Source organism: Chiloscyllium punctatum, chromosome 4 (assembly GCF_047496795.1).
Source record: "Chiloscyllium punctatum isolate Juve2018m chromosome 4, sChiPun1.3, whole genome shotgun sequence".
Taxonomy (NCBI): Eukaryota; Metazoa; Chordata; class Chondrichthyes; order Orectolobiformes; family Hemiscylliidae; genus Chiloscyllium; species Chiloscyllium punctatum.
In genome coordinates, this window is record NC_092742.1 from 12,548,981 (window position 1) to 12,568,445 (window position 19,465).

At 44.3% G+C, this 19,465-nt stretch overlaps 1 protein-coding gene across 1 annotated transcript in view; it reads left to right on the top strand.

Annotated features, from left to right (window-relative positions):
- Positions 1–19,038, top strand: part of LOC140476077 (epithelial cell adhesion molecule-like) — a 38,966-nt gene extending 19,928 nt beyond the window's left edge. The window contains exons 7-9 of the mRNA XM_072568081.1: positions 2,883–3,065; positions 10,791–10,850; positions 14,751–19,038. Coding sequence (XP_072424182.1) covers positions 2,883–3,065; positions 10,791–10,850; positions 14,751–14,804 — 297 coding nt within the window. The 3' untranslated portion in view covers positions 14,805–19,038. The remainder of the gene's footprint in view (positions 1–2,882; positions 3,066–10,790; positions 10,851–14,750) is intronic.
- The last annotated feature ends 427 nt before the right edge of the window (positions 19,039–19,465 follow it).

Genomic DNA, 19,465 nt, shown 5'->3' on the forward strand with positions numbered 1-19,465 from the left:
GAATGAGGAAAGTGAATGAAGTATATTGAAGTTGGCAAAACACACAAAAGTATGTGGTAGTACAAGTGGTGATGACAGCACAGAGTCAGCAGAGGGATATAAACAGATTAAGATGCAATATAATGTGGGAAACTGTGAGCTTATGTACTTTGGCAGGAAGAATAGAAGAGCTGAATATTATTTAATTGGAGAAAGATTGCAGAAAGCAGAGCGATTTGGGAATCCTTGTGCATAAATCATCCAGTTTGAGCAGGTGACAGCAAAAGCAAATGGACTTTTGGTCTTTATTTCAAAAGGAAACAGTATATAAAAATAGGGACACGTTGCTAATATTACACAAAACACTAGAGTACACCGAGGTTACTGTGAACTGGCAATGGTGGCAATTCAAAGATTCACTCAGCTGATATCAAGTATGGTGAGATGAGGAGATGTTGAGTAGGTTGGACTTGTGTTCGTTGGAGTATAGAAGAAAGAGAGGTAGCTTTATGAAAATGCATAAGATTCTTACAGGTGTTGGCAAGTTAGATGCAGTAAAGATGTTTTCCTTTGAGGTAGAGTTTAGACATAATCTCAAAATAAAAGGTCATGCATTTAAGACAGAAATGAGGAGGAATTTCTTCTCTCACAGAATAATGAATTTGTGGAATTTGTTTACCACAGAGATGCTCAATTGTTAGGTATATTCAAGGCTGAGACAGAGGTTTTTAATCAGTAAAGGATTTGAGGGTTATAGGGAACAGGCAAGGAAGTGCTGTTGAGCATTGTCAGATGAGCCATGATCTCATTGAATGACGGAACATACTCGATGGGCCGAATGGTGTACTTCTGCTTCCACATCTATTGGTCATCATAATCCACAGGTATGACCTGTTCCACCAAAGGGACAGAGCCACCGGAGTAACACCTGGGAATCTTGAAGATTGGGTCTGGAATCTTGTGGCATCGGGTAAAATCTGAGCAAGAAAACCTCCAACTGGTTTCTACTTATCACGCCGTCCGCCATCTTCTCAACTGGAGGGAAGCAAGGACATGTCACCATGGGGAGGAGTTGATGCCAAAACACTGAATGTATCAAGAGGCAGCGCGATGTAGCACTTGGGGGGGAATGGGATCAAAGGGGTGAAAGCAGGATTAGGCTATTGAGTTGGAAGATCGGCCATGATTGTGATTAATTGTGGAGCAGGCTTGAAGGGCCGAATGGCCTCTTTCTACTCCTATCTTCTATGTTTCTATGACATATAATGCATCTGAGTGGAAGTACCTCTAGAGACTGAGCCAGCTGAGTCCTAAAGGATATCGCTGCTAGACTGGGTCTCCAACAGGTGGGGATGAGGGAACCAACAAGAGGAATGAACTGTTAAGATCTGTTAAGAGCAGTAGGTGAAGTCATCGCACAGTCCTTATGGAGACAAAGTCCCGTCTTCACATTAAGAATACCCTCCATCGTGTTGTGTGGCACTATCACCGTGTTAAATAGGATAGATTTGAAATAAATCGAGCAACTCAAGACTGGGCATCCAAGAGGACCATCGGCAGCAGCAGCAGAATGTTATTTTACCAATATTTGTAATCTCCTGGCCTAGCATTTCCCCCATCCTATCCTGAGCATCAAACACGGGGATCAACCCAGGCTCAATAATGAGTGTAGGAGAGCATTACGGAGGTAGGACCAGTCTATAAACATCACCATTCACAGCAACCTTTAGCTAAACGTGCCGAGTGGGTGATCCATCTCAACCTCCTCCAATGGTACCCAGCATTACAGATACCAGTCTTCAGTCAGTTCGATTCACTCCACGCGATATCGAGAAATGATTGGGGACGCTGGATACTACAAAGGCATTAGGCCCTGACAGTGTTCCAGAACTTGTCACTCCCCTCGCCAAGCTCTTCCAGTCCAGTTAGAACACTGGCATCTACCCCACAACGTGGGAAATTGCCTAAGCATGACCTGAGCACAAAAAGCAGATTAAATCCCGACCTGGCCAATTACTGTCCCATCTGGATCATCAGTAAAGTAATAGAGGGACCATCATCAGTGCTGTCCAGCAGTACTTACAAAGGAATAACTTGAGAAGGATAGTCACAAGTTGTACAATGGGTTTTGGAGATATGGATTTCCCATGGAAATTTTTGTGGTTCAAAATGAGAGAGAGAAGGAATCTATTCATTCCTTATCAGTCAGCACTTAATTGTCCTCAGTTGAAGTGGGTCACTTGTTGTGCTAATTTGTACAGGAGCAGATGACAGAGCAGGCATAGATTGAGGCAGTGTGATATACATGTGTCCCTGTGGATAAAGTTTATAATCTTATAAACACTAAGCTCCAATTATGCAACCTCCACCAACTGACTATCCAAGTTCGAAATAAACCTCGAACCACAGTCACTAGTTAGCAATGAAGTGCTTGTGAATGGACTCATTTCCCAGCTTCCCATTGACACGCATTTCCTACATTATAACAGTTTCTACGTCCGTTAGGCACATTGTTAATTGTAAATACTTTGCAACATCCCAGAGGAAATGGAGGCATAGTGTTGTACACGTCAGAAACAGATCCTTCAGTTTAATTCATCCATGCCAACAAGATATCCTAACCTAATCTAGTGCCATTTACCAGCATTTGGCCCATATCCCTCCAAACCCTCCTTATTCATATTCCCATCCAGAGGCCTTCGAAATGTTGTCGTTGACATGAGGTCATGAAGGAAGTATGTAAATGTAAATTCCATCTTCTCTGTTTCAACCTGACCTGAGTTAATGTTTTGGGCATCTGACCTACTTTTATTTGGCTGCTTTAAGTTAAGCGCACAGACCTCCGAATGCACTACCTGACTAGTTTCTCTTTTGCTGCTCTCACCAATGTCTTCACGTTGCAGCTAAAGATGAACAAATTCACGCTGGAGGTGGATGGAAAGAGTCTGCAGGTTGAAAGGGAGTCGGTACAGGTTTGGTTCTTTGACAATGAGCCTCCTCGAATCAACATGAAGACCATTTCACCCGGTTTCGCAGCCATTATCATAATCATCGCCCTGGCTATCCTAACGGGGATTGCAGTATTTGTAAGTACACCCCCAGCTCAATCCTGCATCAACAGTTCCCCTTCGATAAACACGTTCTTCCTGATTCTTGACCTGTTCAACGGGTTTTGCTTTCGAAAAATCAATTCATGGAATTTGAATGGACAGACTAGTATTTGCTGCTCGTCTATACCAGTCCTTGAGAAAATATTGGCAAGTCACCATCTTGAAGTCTGTGGGGTGTAGGGACACTCACAGCACATCTTGTTCTGCAGCAGTTTGCACAGTTGCGCGGTGGCACAGTGGTTAGCACTGCTGCCTCACAGCTCCAGAGACCCGGGTTCAATTCCCAACTCAGGCGACTGACTGTTTGGAGTTTGCACATTCTCCCCGTGTCTGCATGGGTTTCCTCCGGGTGCTCCGGTTTCCTCCCACAATCCAAAGATGTGCAGGTTAGGTGAATTGGCCGTGCTAAATTGCCTGTAGTGTTAGGTAAAGGGGTAAATGTGGGGGAATGGGTGGGTTGCGCTTCGGTGGGTCGGTGTGGACGTGTTGGGCCGAAGGGCCTGTTTCCACACTGTAAGTAATCTAATCTAATCTAAAAAAATGTGTGACTTGCTGGTCATTTCCCGAGGGCGGTTCAGAGTCAATCACATTTGGAGTCATATGCAGGTCAGACCAGATAAAGACAGCAGATTTCCTTCCCAAAAGCTCATGAACTAGATGGGGATATCCCAACAATCCAGGGGTGTAATGATCAGCTTCGAAGGGACTGGTATTTTGTTTCATATTTATCAATGGAGATGTTCTAAAGAGGGTAGGTTAACCCATTGTTTATTTACAGTGAATAACCTTAACTGGTTCAGGCGATAATGAAGATGTAGAGTTTGGTCAATTATTCCGCTCAGTCTGCAAAAGTATCTAAAGGATACTTGTGGTTCTTGTGGTACATTGGTAGTGTCCCTACCTCTGAGCCAGGGGAACCTGGGTAGAAGTCCCACTTGACCCAGAGGTGTATAATAACATCTGTGTACAGGTCAATTAGCAATGTATCTCATGCATCAAAAGGTGAACGTGTGCAAGACCATTACTTTAGGGGCGGCATGGTGACACAGTGGTTAGCACTGCTGTCTCACAGCGCCAGGGACCCAGGTTCGATTCCAGCCTCAGGCGACTGACTGTGTGGAGTTTGCACATTCTCCCCGTGTCTACGCGGGTTTCCTCCGGGTGCTCCGGTTTCCTCCCACAAAGAGGTGCAATTTAGGTGAACTGGCCATGCTAAATTGCTCTACAGTATTCGGGAATGTGTAGGTTAGGTGCATTAGTCAGGGGGAATGGGTCTGGCTAGGTTGCTTGGCAGAGGGTTGGTGTGGACTTGTTGGGCTGAAGGGTCTGTTTCCACACTGTAGGGATTCTATGATGATGAACAGTCCGTCAGTGCCGAGGGCTCTTGCCCAGTGTCCCGTCTCTTGATTGTCACGGGATCAGAGCCCCCACCAAACTGACAGCCTGCCTGCATTGGTGAATATCGGGAAGGTGGACCAATCCTTTCCCATCCCAACCAGAACTGAGATCATTACGGTCCAGCTGGGAATGGCTCCTTATGTGGTCCATGAGAGCTCCTTTCATTGATTCAAGAGTTCGATTGGCAGCAGATCAAGAAAATTGAGCTTGGCTCTTGGCCCATCCAGAACTTAATCCTGGAGGAATCATCAAACTATAGAATCCCTACAGTATGGAAGCAGGCCATTTGGCCCATCAAGTCCACACTGCCCCTCCGAAGAGTATCCTATCCTATCCCTGTAACCTTGCATTTCCCATGGCCAATCTACACAACCTGCACGTCTTTGGACTGTGGGGAGCCTGTGTTCTGAGTCACCACTATCCCACTCCATTAGGCTCCCTTTTCAGCTCTGGGCCCATTGCCTCCCGGGGAGGAGAGATTCACCTCCGGAGTGGGTGGGACTCGAACCTTGAGACTGAAAGGTGCCTGTATCGCAAACGCCGGTGAGGGAAACGAGGGGAGAAAACTCAAGCAATTTGTCTGAATCAACAGCAATTAAAAAGAGTCCTGCATGATTGAGGTGTTCACTCCTGAATACTCCCCTGGTAGTGGTCACAGTGGAGAACATCATCCTTCAGTCAGAGGGGAGGTGGAAGACTGCTGTAGGACCTGGGTGCAATATGGAGCCAGTCCCTGGCCAAATGCCATTATAAAGCTGCATGCCCTTCTGTGCATTTGCAATATTTTCAATTCATATCAGTCTCTGGTTGGATTCCATCTTAAAATCATGGAAAAGCCCTCACTTTTAAATTGTGTTTCAATTTGGAAACTTCTCATCTGATTAAGTAACACGGAGAAAAATGTACTGGATTTGGACAGTTCTGCAGGATGTCAGTATGAACATAGAACATAGAACAGTACAGCACAGAACAGGCCCTTCAGCCCACGATGTTGTGCCGACCATTGATCCTCATATATGCACCCTCAAGTTTCTGTGACCATATGCATGTCCAGTAGTCTCTTAAATGTCCCAATGACCCTGCTTCCACAACTGCTGCTGGCAACGCATTCCATGCTCTCACAACTCTCTGTGTAAAGGACCCGCCTCTGACATCCCCTCTATACTTTCCTCCAACCAGCTTAAAACTATGACCCCTCGTGTTAGTAATTTCTGCCCTGGGAAATAGTCTCTGGCTATCGACTCTATCTATGCCTCTCATTATTTTGTATACCTCAATTAGGTCCCCTCTCCTCTTCCTTTTCTCCAATGAAAAAAGTCTGAGCTCAGTCAACCTCTCTTCATAAGATAAGCCCTCCAGTCCAGGCAGCATCCTGGTAAACCTCCTCTGAACCCTCCTCCAAAGCATCCACGTCTTTCCTATAATAGGGCGACCAGAACTGGACGCAGTATTCCAAAGTCTAACCAAAGTTTTATAGAGCTGCAACAAGATCTCATGACTCTTAAACTCAATACCCCTGTTAATGAGAGCCAAAACACCATATGCTTTCTTAACAACCCTGTCCACTTGGGTGGCCATTTTAAGGGATCTATGTACCTGCACCTCAAGATCCCACTGTTCCTCCACACGGCCAAGAATCCTATCCTTAATCCTGTACTCCGCTTTCAAATTCGACCTTCCAAAATGCATCACCTCGTATTTATCCAGGTTGAACTCCATCTGCCACTTCTAAGCCCATCTCTGCATCCTGTCAATGTTCTGCTGCAGCCTACAACAGCCCTCTATACTGTCAACGACACCTCCAACCTTTGTGTCATCTGCAAACTTGCTGACCCATCCTTCAATCCCCTCATCCAAGTCATTAATAAAAATTACAAACAATAGAGGCCCAAGGACAGAGCCCTGTGGAACACCACTCACCACTGACTTCCAGGCAGAATATTTTCCTTCTACTACCACTCGCTGTCTTCTGTTGGCCAGCCAATTCTGTATCCAGACAGCTATGTTCCCCTGAATCCCATTCCTCCTGACCTTCTGAATGAGCCTACCATGGGGAACCTTATCAAATGCCTTGCTGAAGTCCATATACACCACATCCACAGCTCGACCTTCATCAACTTTTCTAGTCACATCCTCAAAGAACCCGATAAGGTTTGTGAGGCATGACCTGCCTCTCACAAAGCCGTGTTGACTGCATTTAATCAAGCCATGCTCTTCCAGATGGTCATAAATCCTATCCCTCAGAATCCTTTCTAACACCTTGCAGACGACAGACGTGAGACTTGCTGGTCTGTAATTGCCAGGGATTTCCCTATTTCCTTTATTGAAGAGAGGAATTACATTTGCCTCTCTCCAGTCCTCAGGTATGACTCCAGTGGAGAGCGAGGATGCAAAGATCTTCGCAAGTGGCAAAGCAATTGCATTTCTCATTTTCCCAAAGCAGTTGAGGATAAATCTGGTCCGGGCCTGGCGACTTGTCAATCTTAATGTTTGACAAAATTTTCAGCACATCAGCTTCCTCTATCTCTATCCATTCCAGCATGCATACCTGCTCTTCAAAGGTTTCATTCACTACAATGTTCGTTTCTTTCGTAAAGACAAAAGCAAAAAACTCATTTAGGGCTTCCCCTACCACCTCAGACTCCACACACAAATTCTCGATGCTATCCCTGATTGGCCCTACTCTTTCTTTGACCATTCTCTTATTCCTCACATAAGTGTAGAATGCCTTTGTGTTCTCCCTAATCTGTTCTGCCAAGCCTTTCTCGTGCCCCCTCCTGGTTCTTCTCAGACCATTTCTAAGCTCCTTCCTCGCCTGCCTGTAATCCTGTAGAGCTGAGCTTGACCCTAGTTTCCTCCACCTTCCGTAAGCTACCTTTTTCCTTTTGACTAGAAGTTCCACCGCTCTCGTCATCCAAGGTTCCTTTATCTTACCACTTCTTACCTGTCTCAGAGGGACATATTTATTCATCACTTGCAACAACTGCTCCTTAAACAGTCTCCACATGTTTATAGTGCCTTTACCATGGAACAATTGCTCCCAATCCAAGCTTCCTAACTCATGTCTAATTGCATCATAGTTTTCTCTTCCCCAATTAAACATCCTCCCATTTTGCCTAATCCTCTCCTTCTCCATGGCAATGTAGAATGTGAGGCAGTTGTGGTCGCTATCACCAAAATGCTCTTCCACCACAAGATCTGATACCTGCCCCAGCTCATTTCCGAGCACTAAGTCTAGAATGGCCTCTCCCCTCGTCGGTCTGTCAAACGTACTGAGTTAGGAAACCCTCCTGAACACACCTTACAAAAACAGCTCCATTCAAATCGCCTGCTCGAAGGAGGTTCCAATCAATATTGGGAAAGTTAAAGTCACCCATTACAACAACCCTACTACGTCCACACTTTTCCAAAATCTGCCGACCTATGCTTTCTTCCATTTCCCTGCTGTTATTGGGGGGGCTGTAGTAAACCCCTAATGAGGTGACTGCTCCCTTGCTGTTCCTAATTTCCACCCATACTGACTCGGTAGGCAGATCTTCCTCGACAATGGAAGCTTCTGTAGCTGTGATGCTGTCTCTGATTAGTAGTGCTACACCCCCTCCTCTTTTTCTCCCCTCCCTATTTTTTTTAAATGCTCCAAACCCTGGAACTTCCAGCAACCATTCCTGCCCCTGAGAAACCCATGTCTCTGTCATGGCCACAACATCATAGCACCAGGTACTGATCCAAAGTAAGATATTCATTTCTGAGGGAGTACGCACTCTGTTACAGATTTGGAGAGGAAACAAACTCCTCTGGTTATGAGAAGCTATACTTTTAAAAATTAAAATAGTAAGATACTTTGTGACTGTCGTGCATTGTAAATCAGGTCGGAGCGCTGATTTGACCGTGTGCTGATCGTATTAGGTGTGATTTGTGAACTATTTGGGGAGGTGGATTGTGATCAATCATTTGTCCCAATAGCATTTGCAAAGTGTCTTAGCTGCTTTGTACCATGGTAAAAGGCGTTACGTAAATAATTGTTGTGGTTGAGAGAGAGAGAGAGGGTATGTTCTTAGCTGCTGAACAGCGTTGTGAATGTGAAAATAAAAAAAACTGCAGATGCTGAAAATCTGAAACAAGAACAGAAATTGCTGGAGGAACTCAGCAGGTCTGGCAACTTTGGTGGAGTGAGAAAGTAGAGTTAATGTTTCGGGTCCACAGTGACCCCTCTTCAGAACCCGGGATAGCATGGATGCAGTTACATCCCAAAGCCTGCAGTGGATGAAGGAGACCGCTTACCACTCCTCCCTTTTCAAGGCAATTAGGGACAGGCAATAAATTCTGATGAAGGGCTTTTACCTGAAACATCGATTTTCCTGCTCCTCAGATGCTGCCTGACCTGCTGTGCTTTTCCAGCACCACTCTAATCTTGACTCTAATCTGCAGTACCCTCTTTCGCCAAATAAATTCTGCCCCAACCAGTGATTCCCTGCATCGACAAACCAATTTTTAGAAAAAAATCATGAATCATTTTAAGAACAGTTCAGTCAACAGTGATTGTTATCTCTAATTGGTTTCATCAATGAAATTGCTGTCAAATTGCTGTTCTATTTTCTAAAGAAGGATTGTTAAAAAATTCATTTTCCCGTTTAATGTTTTAGACAGGAGATGGTGATTACTACCCCATTTGGAAAAGGGTGATTCAAACAGAACAGTTGAAGAATCACTGGTCTGAATTAGAAAGTCAAGTTCCTCTCCATAGTTTGATCCAAAGTTCAGATTGCAGCTAAGAACATAACCTCTCTCTCTCTCAACCACAAAAATTATTTACGTAACACCTTTTACCATGGTACAAAGCGGCTAAGACACTTTGCAAATGCTATTGGGACAAATGTTGGCACCTTGCCGCATGAGATATCAACAAATGAGAGCAGAAGATTTGGTCCAAGAGGTAGGAGTTAGCACCTTAAAGGTGGGTGGGTGGTGAGATTGAGGGAGAGAAGTCCAGAATTTATTTAGCAGGCAGAGCCGGACTGATGGACATCGGGAATGCAGGAGAGGCAGAAGAGCAGGAGACATCTGAGGGGAAAGACTGACCTTTGGCCTCATTCAACCTGACACCCAGGGCCTGCAAGTATTGCATTTCTTTCTCATTCATTCCAAGGATATGAGCGTTGTTGGCTGGCCAACACCTATTGTCCATCTCTAACTGCCCTGAAGACAGTTAGAAAGATAGATAATAGGAAGTGTAGGCCATTCAGCCCCTTCACTTTGACCATGATTAATCAGCCAACTCAACATCCTGTTCCTGCGTTCTCCCCCATACCACTGATCCTCTTAGCCTTCAGAATGAGACCTTATTACTTCTTGAAAACATTCAATTTTTGGGCCTCAACTGCTTTCTGTGGCAGAGGCTTCCACAGGTTCACCACTCTCTGGGTGAAGACATTTCTCCTCATCCCAATCCTAAATGAGCAATCTCAAAGTCTTCGACTGTGACCCTGGTTGGGTTCCTCAGTTATCAGGAACTTCCTTCCTACATTTACCTTGTCTAGCCTTGTTCAGATCAATCACATTACTTTGGGTCTGGAGTCATATGTAGGCCAGACTGGGTAAGAATGGCTGATTTCCTTCCCTAAAGGACATTAATAATGTAAAACATAATTACATTGATATGGGAAGGAATAGCAATTGGTGTTTAATGATAATCAAATTCATTTTTTTAATTTCAAGTTTTTGTTGAATTCATATTTCACCATGAGCTATAGTGGGATTTGAAACCACATCCCCAGAACATTAGCATAAGGTACGGACATTATCACCACACTACTGCCTTCTCTCAGCTCACCTGGCGTCTGGGGGAAGGGAAGGGAAGCAAGAGCCTCAGCATGAACCACAACAGAAACAACAGGATATCGATCCAGGATCTAGGCAGCGTGGTGACACAATGGTCAGCACTGCTGCCTCACGGCGCTAGGAACCCAGGTTCGATTCCAGCCTGGGTAACCATCTGTGTGGACCAGCCTTGGGTAACTATCTGTGTGGAGTTTGCACATTCTCTCTCTCTGTGGGTGCTCCGTTTTACTCCCACAGTCCAAAGATGTGCAGGTCAGGTGAATTGGCCATTCAGGTTAGGTGCATTAGTCTGGAGTAAATGTAGGGGATTGGGTCTGGTAATTCACTCTTCGGTGGGTTGGTGTAGAGTTTGTCGGGCCGAAGGGCCTGTTTCCACAATGTGGGGATTCGATTCTGTGACGAAGTGAAGGGCAAGAAATGGGAGCTGATGGCATGTTGACTGTTAATGCCATTATCTGATTGCAGGTTGTTGTCAGAAGGAGAGCTAAAGAAGACAGACGGAGAATCCAGTTTGAAGTGATTGAGGTGATGTATGTCAAACAGTAACTGCTACAGTGGACCACATTGATATGAGTGACTGAAATGGCCAGTGTTTATAAATGAACACATCTTCCTCCAATTCCCACCAATAGCTCTTGGCTGTATATTGGTTTAGATTCAGTTTGTTCCTACTTTTTATGCTTCTGTAACTTTAAGGAGGCTTCTTGATTTGGGAAGATGACAGGTGAGTGATGAAAAACCATCTGCAATCTCTGATAGGGTGCCACTGTCTCTTCTGCTGCTAAATCTGTCGTGAAGAAATCTTGACCAGCACTTTGTCTTCCTTCAATATCTCCTGACTCGGTGAAAAGCCAAAGCCCATCCGCATTGTTCCTGTATTTCCAACACTTTTTGAAGGTTGCCATCCATGACCACTCCTAATCTCTGTGTTCTTTCTCACCAACAGATCTTTTCTCAAACTCTATTTTATCAGTTCCACTCTGGTCATGGTCCCTTGATTGTCATGAATCACTTAATCCGCAGACTCTTGATTTTATGTGTCCTCTCTCCTATTTCACCTCTGTGTTGACATCACCTTCTCGTGTTCTAGCTCCAAGCCTCAAATCCATTGGTGACTCCTCTCTTCCTACAACCTGAAGACTTCCCAAAGTCAATGAAGTGATTTAGGATTCACTCCCCCCCCTTCTCTTTAGTACTTCCTTGTTTGGGAGTTGGCCCCATTGCCTTCCTCATTGACTGGAGGGTAATTTGTGTTGCCTTTCAGTCAAAGGATTCTTTCCCGATCCCCTGTGGCTTTTAGCTTTTCCATCATCTGCATCAAAATGCACTACTTTACAAATGTTTAGCAATGCACCATAGAAAGCATCCCATCTGGCTGCATCACAGTGTAGTGTGGCAACTGCTGTTCCCAACACCACCAGAAACAACACAGAGTTGGGAAAGCTGCCCATTCCAGCATGCAAACCAGCCTCCCATCCATTGATCCCATCTATACTTCCCGCTGCATTGAAAAAGCAACCAATATAATCAAAGGTAAAACTCACACAACACCAGGTTATAGTCCACCAGGTTTAATTGGAAGCACTAGCTTTCGAAGCGCTGCTCCTTCATCACAACCACCTGATGAAGTTAAAAATCACACAGCTTTTAGAGTTGACAATGACCTGATGAGAAGCAGCGCTCCGAAAGCTAGTGCTTCCAATTAAACCTGTTGGACTATAACCTGGTGTTGTATGATTTTTAACTTTGTACACCCCAGTCCAACACCGGCATCTCCAAATCAGAACATAATCTATTCCACTCTCTTCCGTCAGACAGAGGATATAAAAGTTTGAATACACGTACGAACAGTTCTTCCCTGCTGTTATTAGACTTTTGACATTTAAGTGTTAATGTTGATCTCTCTCTGCACTTTCTCTGCGGCTGTAACACTGTATCCTGCACTCTGTCCTGTCACCCTGATACACTTGTACAGTACAATCTGCCTGTAAAGCATGTAAGACAACATTTGTCACTGTACCACGGTACACGTGACAATAACAAATCGAATCAAACCATAGCCCCTGACCCTGAGCACGGGACCCTCCCTTGGATTTGCTGACACGCCTCTCCCTTCATGATAATTAGACCGCACCTGAATTTCATCAACCAAGATTGCATTGAGATGGCAAGGGGTAAGACCTGAAAAGAAAAAGAGGAACATTGGGGGATGACTCCCTGCTAACATTCTTTAAAAAGCTGTGTGTTTGAGGGGTAGATGTGGGGAAGACATTTCCCTTTGAGGAGGCGAATTTAAGTGTAAAATTGCCCCAAATATCCAGTGGGGAATTCAGGGGAAACATCTTTATCCAAAGAGGGGAGAGTGAAGAGTGCACTAGCACAGGAGGTAGTTGAGTACTTAATGTAAAGCAGGAAAAGTGTACGACGGAGATGAGAATGGCAAGATATATTGATGTAATGGGATTGAGTAAAATCGGAGGGGGGGTTGAAGGGACCAGTGGGCTGTTCAATTACGATTCCAGCTGCACGGCAGTGATCGGGGGTTCCTGATCTGCTTCTTAGTCCACAAGGCAGTGCAAACTACTGTCTGCTGGATGAGGTGAGGTTACCTGGCATGGAGAAGGTTGGCAATTGTGATCGGGCATAATCCTGGAGGCAGTGCCTCATGAGCTCATGTTTCCAAATGCCCTTGCACCTCACACTCTGGCCATTGGGTAACCAAAACATCCAACGTTGGGAGGCATGACGTGCAGGAGCTGGTGTTGGACTGGGGTGGACAAAGTTAAAAATCACCCAACACCAGGTTATAGTCCAACAGGTTTATTTGGAAGTACAAGCTTTTGGACCACTGCTCCTTCATCAGGTAGCTTTTGGAGCAGGATCATAGGACACAGAATTTATAGTAAAAGATCATAGCGTCACACAACTGATGCAATGTGTTGAACAAACCTAGATTGCTGTTAAGTCTTTAATCACTTAGAATGGGATTACAGGTTTCAATTCATTAATATTCTTTCAAGGCACATTCCCGAGACAACTAAAGGTTTTAGAAAAAAAAGTGACTTCTCAGCTCAGACAATGCATTAAAGGTGTGAGGTTAGAGTCCATCTGTATCCCAACCTTGAGTCCTTGTGCATGAGAGAGTGGGATTGTTCTTTCCATTAAATTGCCAACTTTGTCCACTCCCTCCCTCTCTCTCACACACACACACACACACACACACACACACACACACACACACACACACACACACACACACACACCTAAGTCTATACGGTGAATTTGCATTTGTAGATATTTCTATTTTGTTCCAAAAGGACAGTCTGTAGGCAGTGAGTCCATGTGTCATTTTATCAATTCCTACTGTGGAAATAGAACCAGTCTGAGTCAGAGTCAGGGTACAGACAGACCCTAACCTCACACCTTTCATGCATTGTCTGAGCTGAAATGTCACTTTTAAAAAATAAAACCTTAAGTTATCTCGGGCACGTGACTTGAAAGAAGTTCTGGGATTTACATGTTAATGAATTGAAACCTGCATCCCCATTCAGTGATTAAAGACATAATAACAATCCAGGTTTGTTCAATACATCGTATCAGTTGCATGACACGATGATCTTTTACTATAAATTGTGTCCTATGATCCTGCCCCACTAGCCACCTGACGAAGGAGCAGCGCTCCGAAAGCTAGTGATTCCAAATAAACCTGTTGGACTATAACCTGGTGTTGTGTGAATTTTAACTCTGGAAGAGGCTGATCTCAAACCAAAAATCAGAAATCAAATAATTCCTTCATTAACAACGGGATGATTACTTGTCAGTTGCACAAACTGTTTCTCTAATTCTCTTTAGGATACATAAGGTTCCTTGGAGAGGGAGCATGCAGTTTCCATCAATGCTCTCAATGCCTTTAGAGAGAGGTGGGCTCAGCAGGAGATATAGCGCTTTATTCCCCCTCCAACTCCATTTTTATTTGGCACCTTCCCTTTCTCCCTACCTCCCCTCACTTTTGATGGTTTGCATTGCCATACTAGTCCCTGCTTGTAACTACTGTGTTGGCTCCATGGATGATTACTGATAGTATTTAAGAGAAAAAAAACACACACAAAAAAAAAAGTCACGGTGATTTGGATGGTGGGAAAGTCACTCGGTTGTGTGTGACAGCAAAAGAAAAAGAACGTACAAGGGAATGTGTTCAAATGTTTGTTTGTAAAGTTTCGTGCAACTCTCTCTATGTATTCTCTTCTGGGTATTTTCTTGGGTGAGTGCCTTGGAAATGAATCTTTCATTCTTCGAGAGCCCAGGGGTCAAAGCTAGCACCTTGTCTGTACGGCGCTGCCAATCACCTGCATAAACTGCTCGGACTGTCACTGTTGCTTTATTCCTGTAATGTTCTTATGGAGCTTTACCTGTTGGTTTACGCAGGGGCAAGAAATGGATGACCATCACCCTGCTGAGAGGATGGGCTTAGCACGTTAAGATCGTCAAGAAGCTTTGCGTATCCCACATCTCGTATTTGTCGCTTGCGAGGAGTTTTTGCAAATGAGCCTCACGTTTATAGTTTGTTTTGCACAGTGCCATGAGTAAACCCAACTGATAATTTTGAAGGCTGCTCTGATTCAAGGCTGAAGACAGTTCTGAAAGGAGGAAGGTTGTGGGTTTGCAGCCACTGAGCAGGCTTGACACTGCAATAAGTTGCTGGGACAGATATCAACATGAGACATAGCCTATGACTCTAGGCTGGTACCATTGGAAAAAACATTAAATTTGGTTCTGAGGCTAAAGACCTTTTCTGAAACAACAGCATGAGAGACGGCAGATGGGGACTGGCTGTTGATGACCCTTTAGCTCTTTTGGGAAGTTGGGGGGGGGGTTGAAATTCAATTTGATTGTGGCACAGAAGGGGTCAGTAATAAACGAATTGCATGCCCCTGGTTTTGCAGAGTGGAAAGCTGTATAAAAGGTGACTTATCTCTCTCGTGCTTATGTGCTTCCACTGAAGACGGATGCCACCCTACTTCCCACCATCTGGTCAAGCCTCTCTCGGATCAGCTCCTACTTGCTGCGATGCCGTTACTGGCGGAACATCAGAAACCCTGTGCAAGTGCAGATTCTTTGGCAGAACATGAGACGCTCTGAGGAAAACTGGCAGCCGCCACTCTTCAGTGTTCAATGTGACATTCTCTTGTTTAAAAAATCACTTCAACCATGCAGCAAGGGTGTAATATTGCAATTCCCAGCTGGTGAAACAAAAACACTTCTACTCTATAAAGGTCAAAAATACAATTGCAGAAACTTAAGTGTGCAGATTATGGAGAGTTTCACTGAAAGCAAATGGACTGTGAAAACAGCATGTATCCTGAGATGGTAATGAGGCTATTTAAATACAGTCTTAATGTTCAAATGATACAATCTGCTCATGAAATATCCTCTTAGGTAGAAGAGAGCAGGTAGAGCCAATCTAACAAACAGCAAAGAATCTGTGCTTTTAGTTACAGAGATCGACAGCAACCTGCCTAGTTTTCACAATTAAACTAGTCCCAGGTGCCTGTGTTTCATCCATATTCCTCCATACCTATCCTATTCACGTACCTGTCCAAATGTTTCTCAATTGCCGAAAGTGTACTCCCTTCCGCCATCATCTCTGGCAGGCCGTCCCGGAAACTTTTGTGCTGCAGTTTTGTCCAAATCTTCCTTTGACAGAAGACTACAGAGAAATCATGCTTCACTGTTTTAAAATGGTCATAACAAATCAATGTTATTTTTGTAACACTCTTGCCCCTGAGCCCCAAGATTCTGGGTTCAAGGCCCATTTCAGAGTCTGAACGCATAACTTCAGGCCGACGTCCCCCCAAGGGAGTGCTGCACTGTCAAAAGTGCCATCCTTTGGATAAGATAAGCAGCTGAGCTCCCAGCCTGTCTCCTTGGGTGGATGTTAGATTGCAGGGGCCTTCTTCTCAAGAGCAGGATGCCCTGATCAATACTTATCTGTTAACCAACGTCATAAAACAAAAGACCTCTCGGCTGTTTTGAGAGCCTACAGTGCAGGAAGTGATTTGTGTTTCCTGCAACAAGTTTACAAAATCCCAACAGTGCAGAAAGAGGCCATTCGGCCCATTAAGTCTTCAAAGACCCTCCAAAGTGCATTCCACCCAGACCCACCCTGTCCCCATAACTCCACATTTACCATTTCTAGTTCGTATAGCCTACACATCCCTGGACACGACAGGCCAATTTAGCACGATGCACCCACACATCTTTGGCCTGTGGGAGGAAACCCATGCAGACACGGGGAGAACATACAAACTCCACTCAGAGTCACCTAAGGCTGGAATTGAACCAGTGTCCCTGGTGCTAACCACTCTACCGCTCTTAATTGATGTAACTGAATACCAAATGCTTTGGGATACAAGAGGTGCTAGATAAATACAAGTCCTTTTTTTTAACCTGAGAAGCTCTCGACGTTATGCATAGTTTAGAAGCTGTCAGGAAGATTTAGTAACCTCTCCCCTGGTTTTTGCTTCGCAAAACCTCTCGACACCTGAACTGCATTGAGCATGACAGGGAATGCTAAGAACAGGTGAAAAGCTAGAGGCTGTCACACTGTCCTTTTACCCCTTTATATTTTCACTGATGAGGACAAATTGAAGGGACTATTCACCCTGGAGAGAAGGGGGCTAAGAGGAGATCTGTTAGGGGTTTTCAAAATCGAGTGGGCTGGACAGAGTAGATGGAGAGAAGCTGTTCCTGCTCATAAACAAACAAACAAACAAAGAATGAGGGGGCATGGACTTAAAATGTAAAAGAATCGAGGGTGATGGGACAAAACACTTTTACACACAGCGTGTAGTTTGGCTATGGCATGCACTGCCTGAAAATGTGATGGAGGCAGGTTCAATGGATCGAACTAGTGAACAGGGACATGGGGGAAGAGAGCAAGGTTTCCTCACCCAAGGTTTTCGGTAATGATGCTTGTTTGAAGAGCAAATTCAGACACAATGGGACAACGGCTTCTTTCTGTGCCATACCAATTCTGAGAGTAAAGCTGACAAACAGAACCATTTTAACAATTTTGCTAGTGAGAAAATGAGGACAAATGTGGCATCGTAAGAGAAGCACTCCCTTCAGAAAAGGGCTCATCAGGCAGGAGGTGCCCCTCGCTGTAAAATCATCCCTTCCACTATTCATGCCAAACATTCTGCCCCCAGCCACTGTGCCATTCCCTCACCAAGTCCCTACGTCTCTCCACTTTCACTCCTGAGGTCATGCCCTCAAACTCATGGCTCGAGATCCATTTTGTCCTCACCCAAGGTTTGCGAAGCTCCTTGGGATCTTTTATTCTGCACCAACAGAGCCACACAAAAAAAAATAAGAGAATGTTGCAGTTGCGTGGGTTAACATTCCACGGACAAAATGTTAGCAGTGGGAAAACATAGTGAAAGATTAACAGATTCCAATTAGCACCTGCCTTTGGCTGCCAATCAGTAACGTCTGGTTTCAATCCTCATGTTAAAAGCAGCTACAGTAACACACTTAATTAACACTCACAGAAGATGCAAAGCAGGAAGTAAATGGCTTTAGGTTAAGAATGTGCGATTTTGCAGTTAATGGTTTAACAAAGGAAGGTTTTCAGAATTTATGAGCAGGTTCAGTGGCTTATTGGGGCAGATTGTCGCTGAGTTGTAAGGGTGTTCTATTTTTAAATAGGCAGCATCAGTTCAGTGGCTGCTTTGAGATGTTGTGATTTTGCAGAACTCAATGCATGGGATCACACTGCTCAGGATGTGGCTGTTTGGCCCATCACATTCGTACCAGTTGTTTGAAAGAGCTGTCCAATCACAGAGCCTCTCCCCCTTGGTCCTGCCAATGACTGCATTTCAAGTTACTCTTTCTGAAAAATTCTTGTTGAATCTTCTTCCACTGCCCTTTCAGACAGCACATTCCATTCACTATAGAAGATCAACTCACCTGTCACTGGGATTATTTTAGCCATTAATAATTTAAAATCTGCCCACCTTCTGATTACTGATCATCCTTTCCCACTGTTTGCTCTGTCGAAACTGTGGCTAATTGTGAACAACTCTAAGTCTCACCTGAAATGGGAGGAGAACACCCTTGTGTCTGTGCCCTTTTCCATGTTACTTAAACTCCTCGAGTCCTTGTTACTTTTTCAGTAAATCTCCAAAGTTCTAAAATGATGCCATTTGTACTCAGGCTCAGCTCATTATGTTATATCAGAAACAGCAATGACCCTGTGTGAGTCACCACTATCAGTCTGAGAAAGTGCTCACCACTATGCATCTGAAGAAGTCACATCAGACTTGAAATGTTAATGGTTTCCCTCTCTACCGATGCTGCCACCACTCCTGTGATTCTCCAGCTTTTCTTTTATCTTACCAAATACTTTGACTTAGTCAATTTAGTATCTAGGTTATGAATGTCCCTAAAATCTGTAAATTTCAATTTTCCTAATAAGTCTGGTTCATGGTAGTTCATCCAATGTAAATATCATTTGCATATCAGAAATGGTTGTCATTTATTAAGCCAAGTGTCAATTATATTTGTCTCCGATTACTGCTTCGACAAGTCTCCCGACCAGTCATTAGGCTGAGAACTTATAGAAACTCCATCGGAAGGGCTGCAGCTCCCAGACATGTGCTGCAAGGGTTTAGAAATCAATTTAATAGGAGCAGAGTGTGTTGGAGCAAGTGCACTTTCCACCATACACAACCTTCTTGATGTTTCCGTTATTCATTACAGGTTCATTAAACTGAGTCTTTACTGCAGCAAAAAAAAAACAGAGCAAATCCAACAGCTAAACTTCACCAATATTTAACGGAACAGATTCCTTCCAAAGTGTTATATTGCCTGTCTTGTCTGAGGTTACATAACAGGAGGATGATAGGTCACATTCTGTTTCTGATACTTTTCTTCTGTCAGTGCATCTCCTCTATCACAATTTTTCAGGGGGTGGAAGAACTTCTGGAGTTAGTTAGGAGTCCTTAAACTGCATCACAAATACTCCACGTTAATGATCTGGATCTTGGTGTACAGGGCGACAATTTCAAAGTTGCTTTAATGACACTAAACTTGGAAGGATCGAGAGGAGGACACCGTGGAACCCCAAGTCAACATTCACA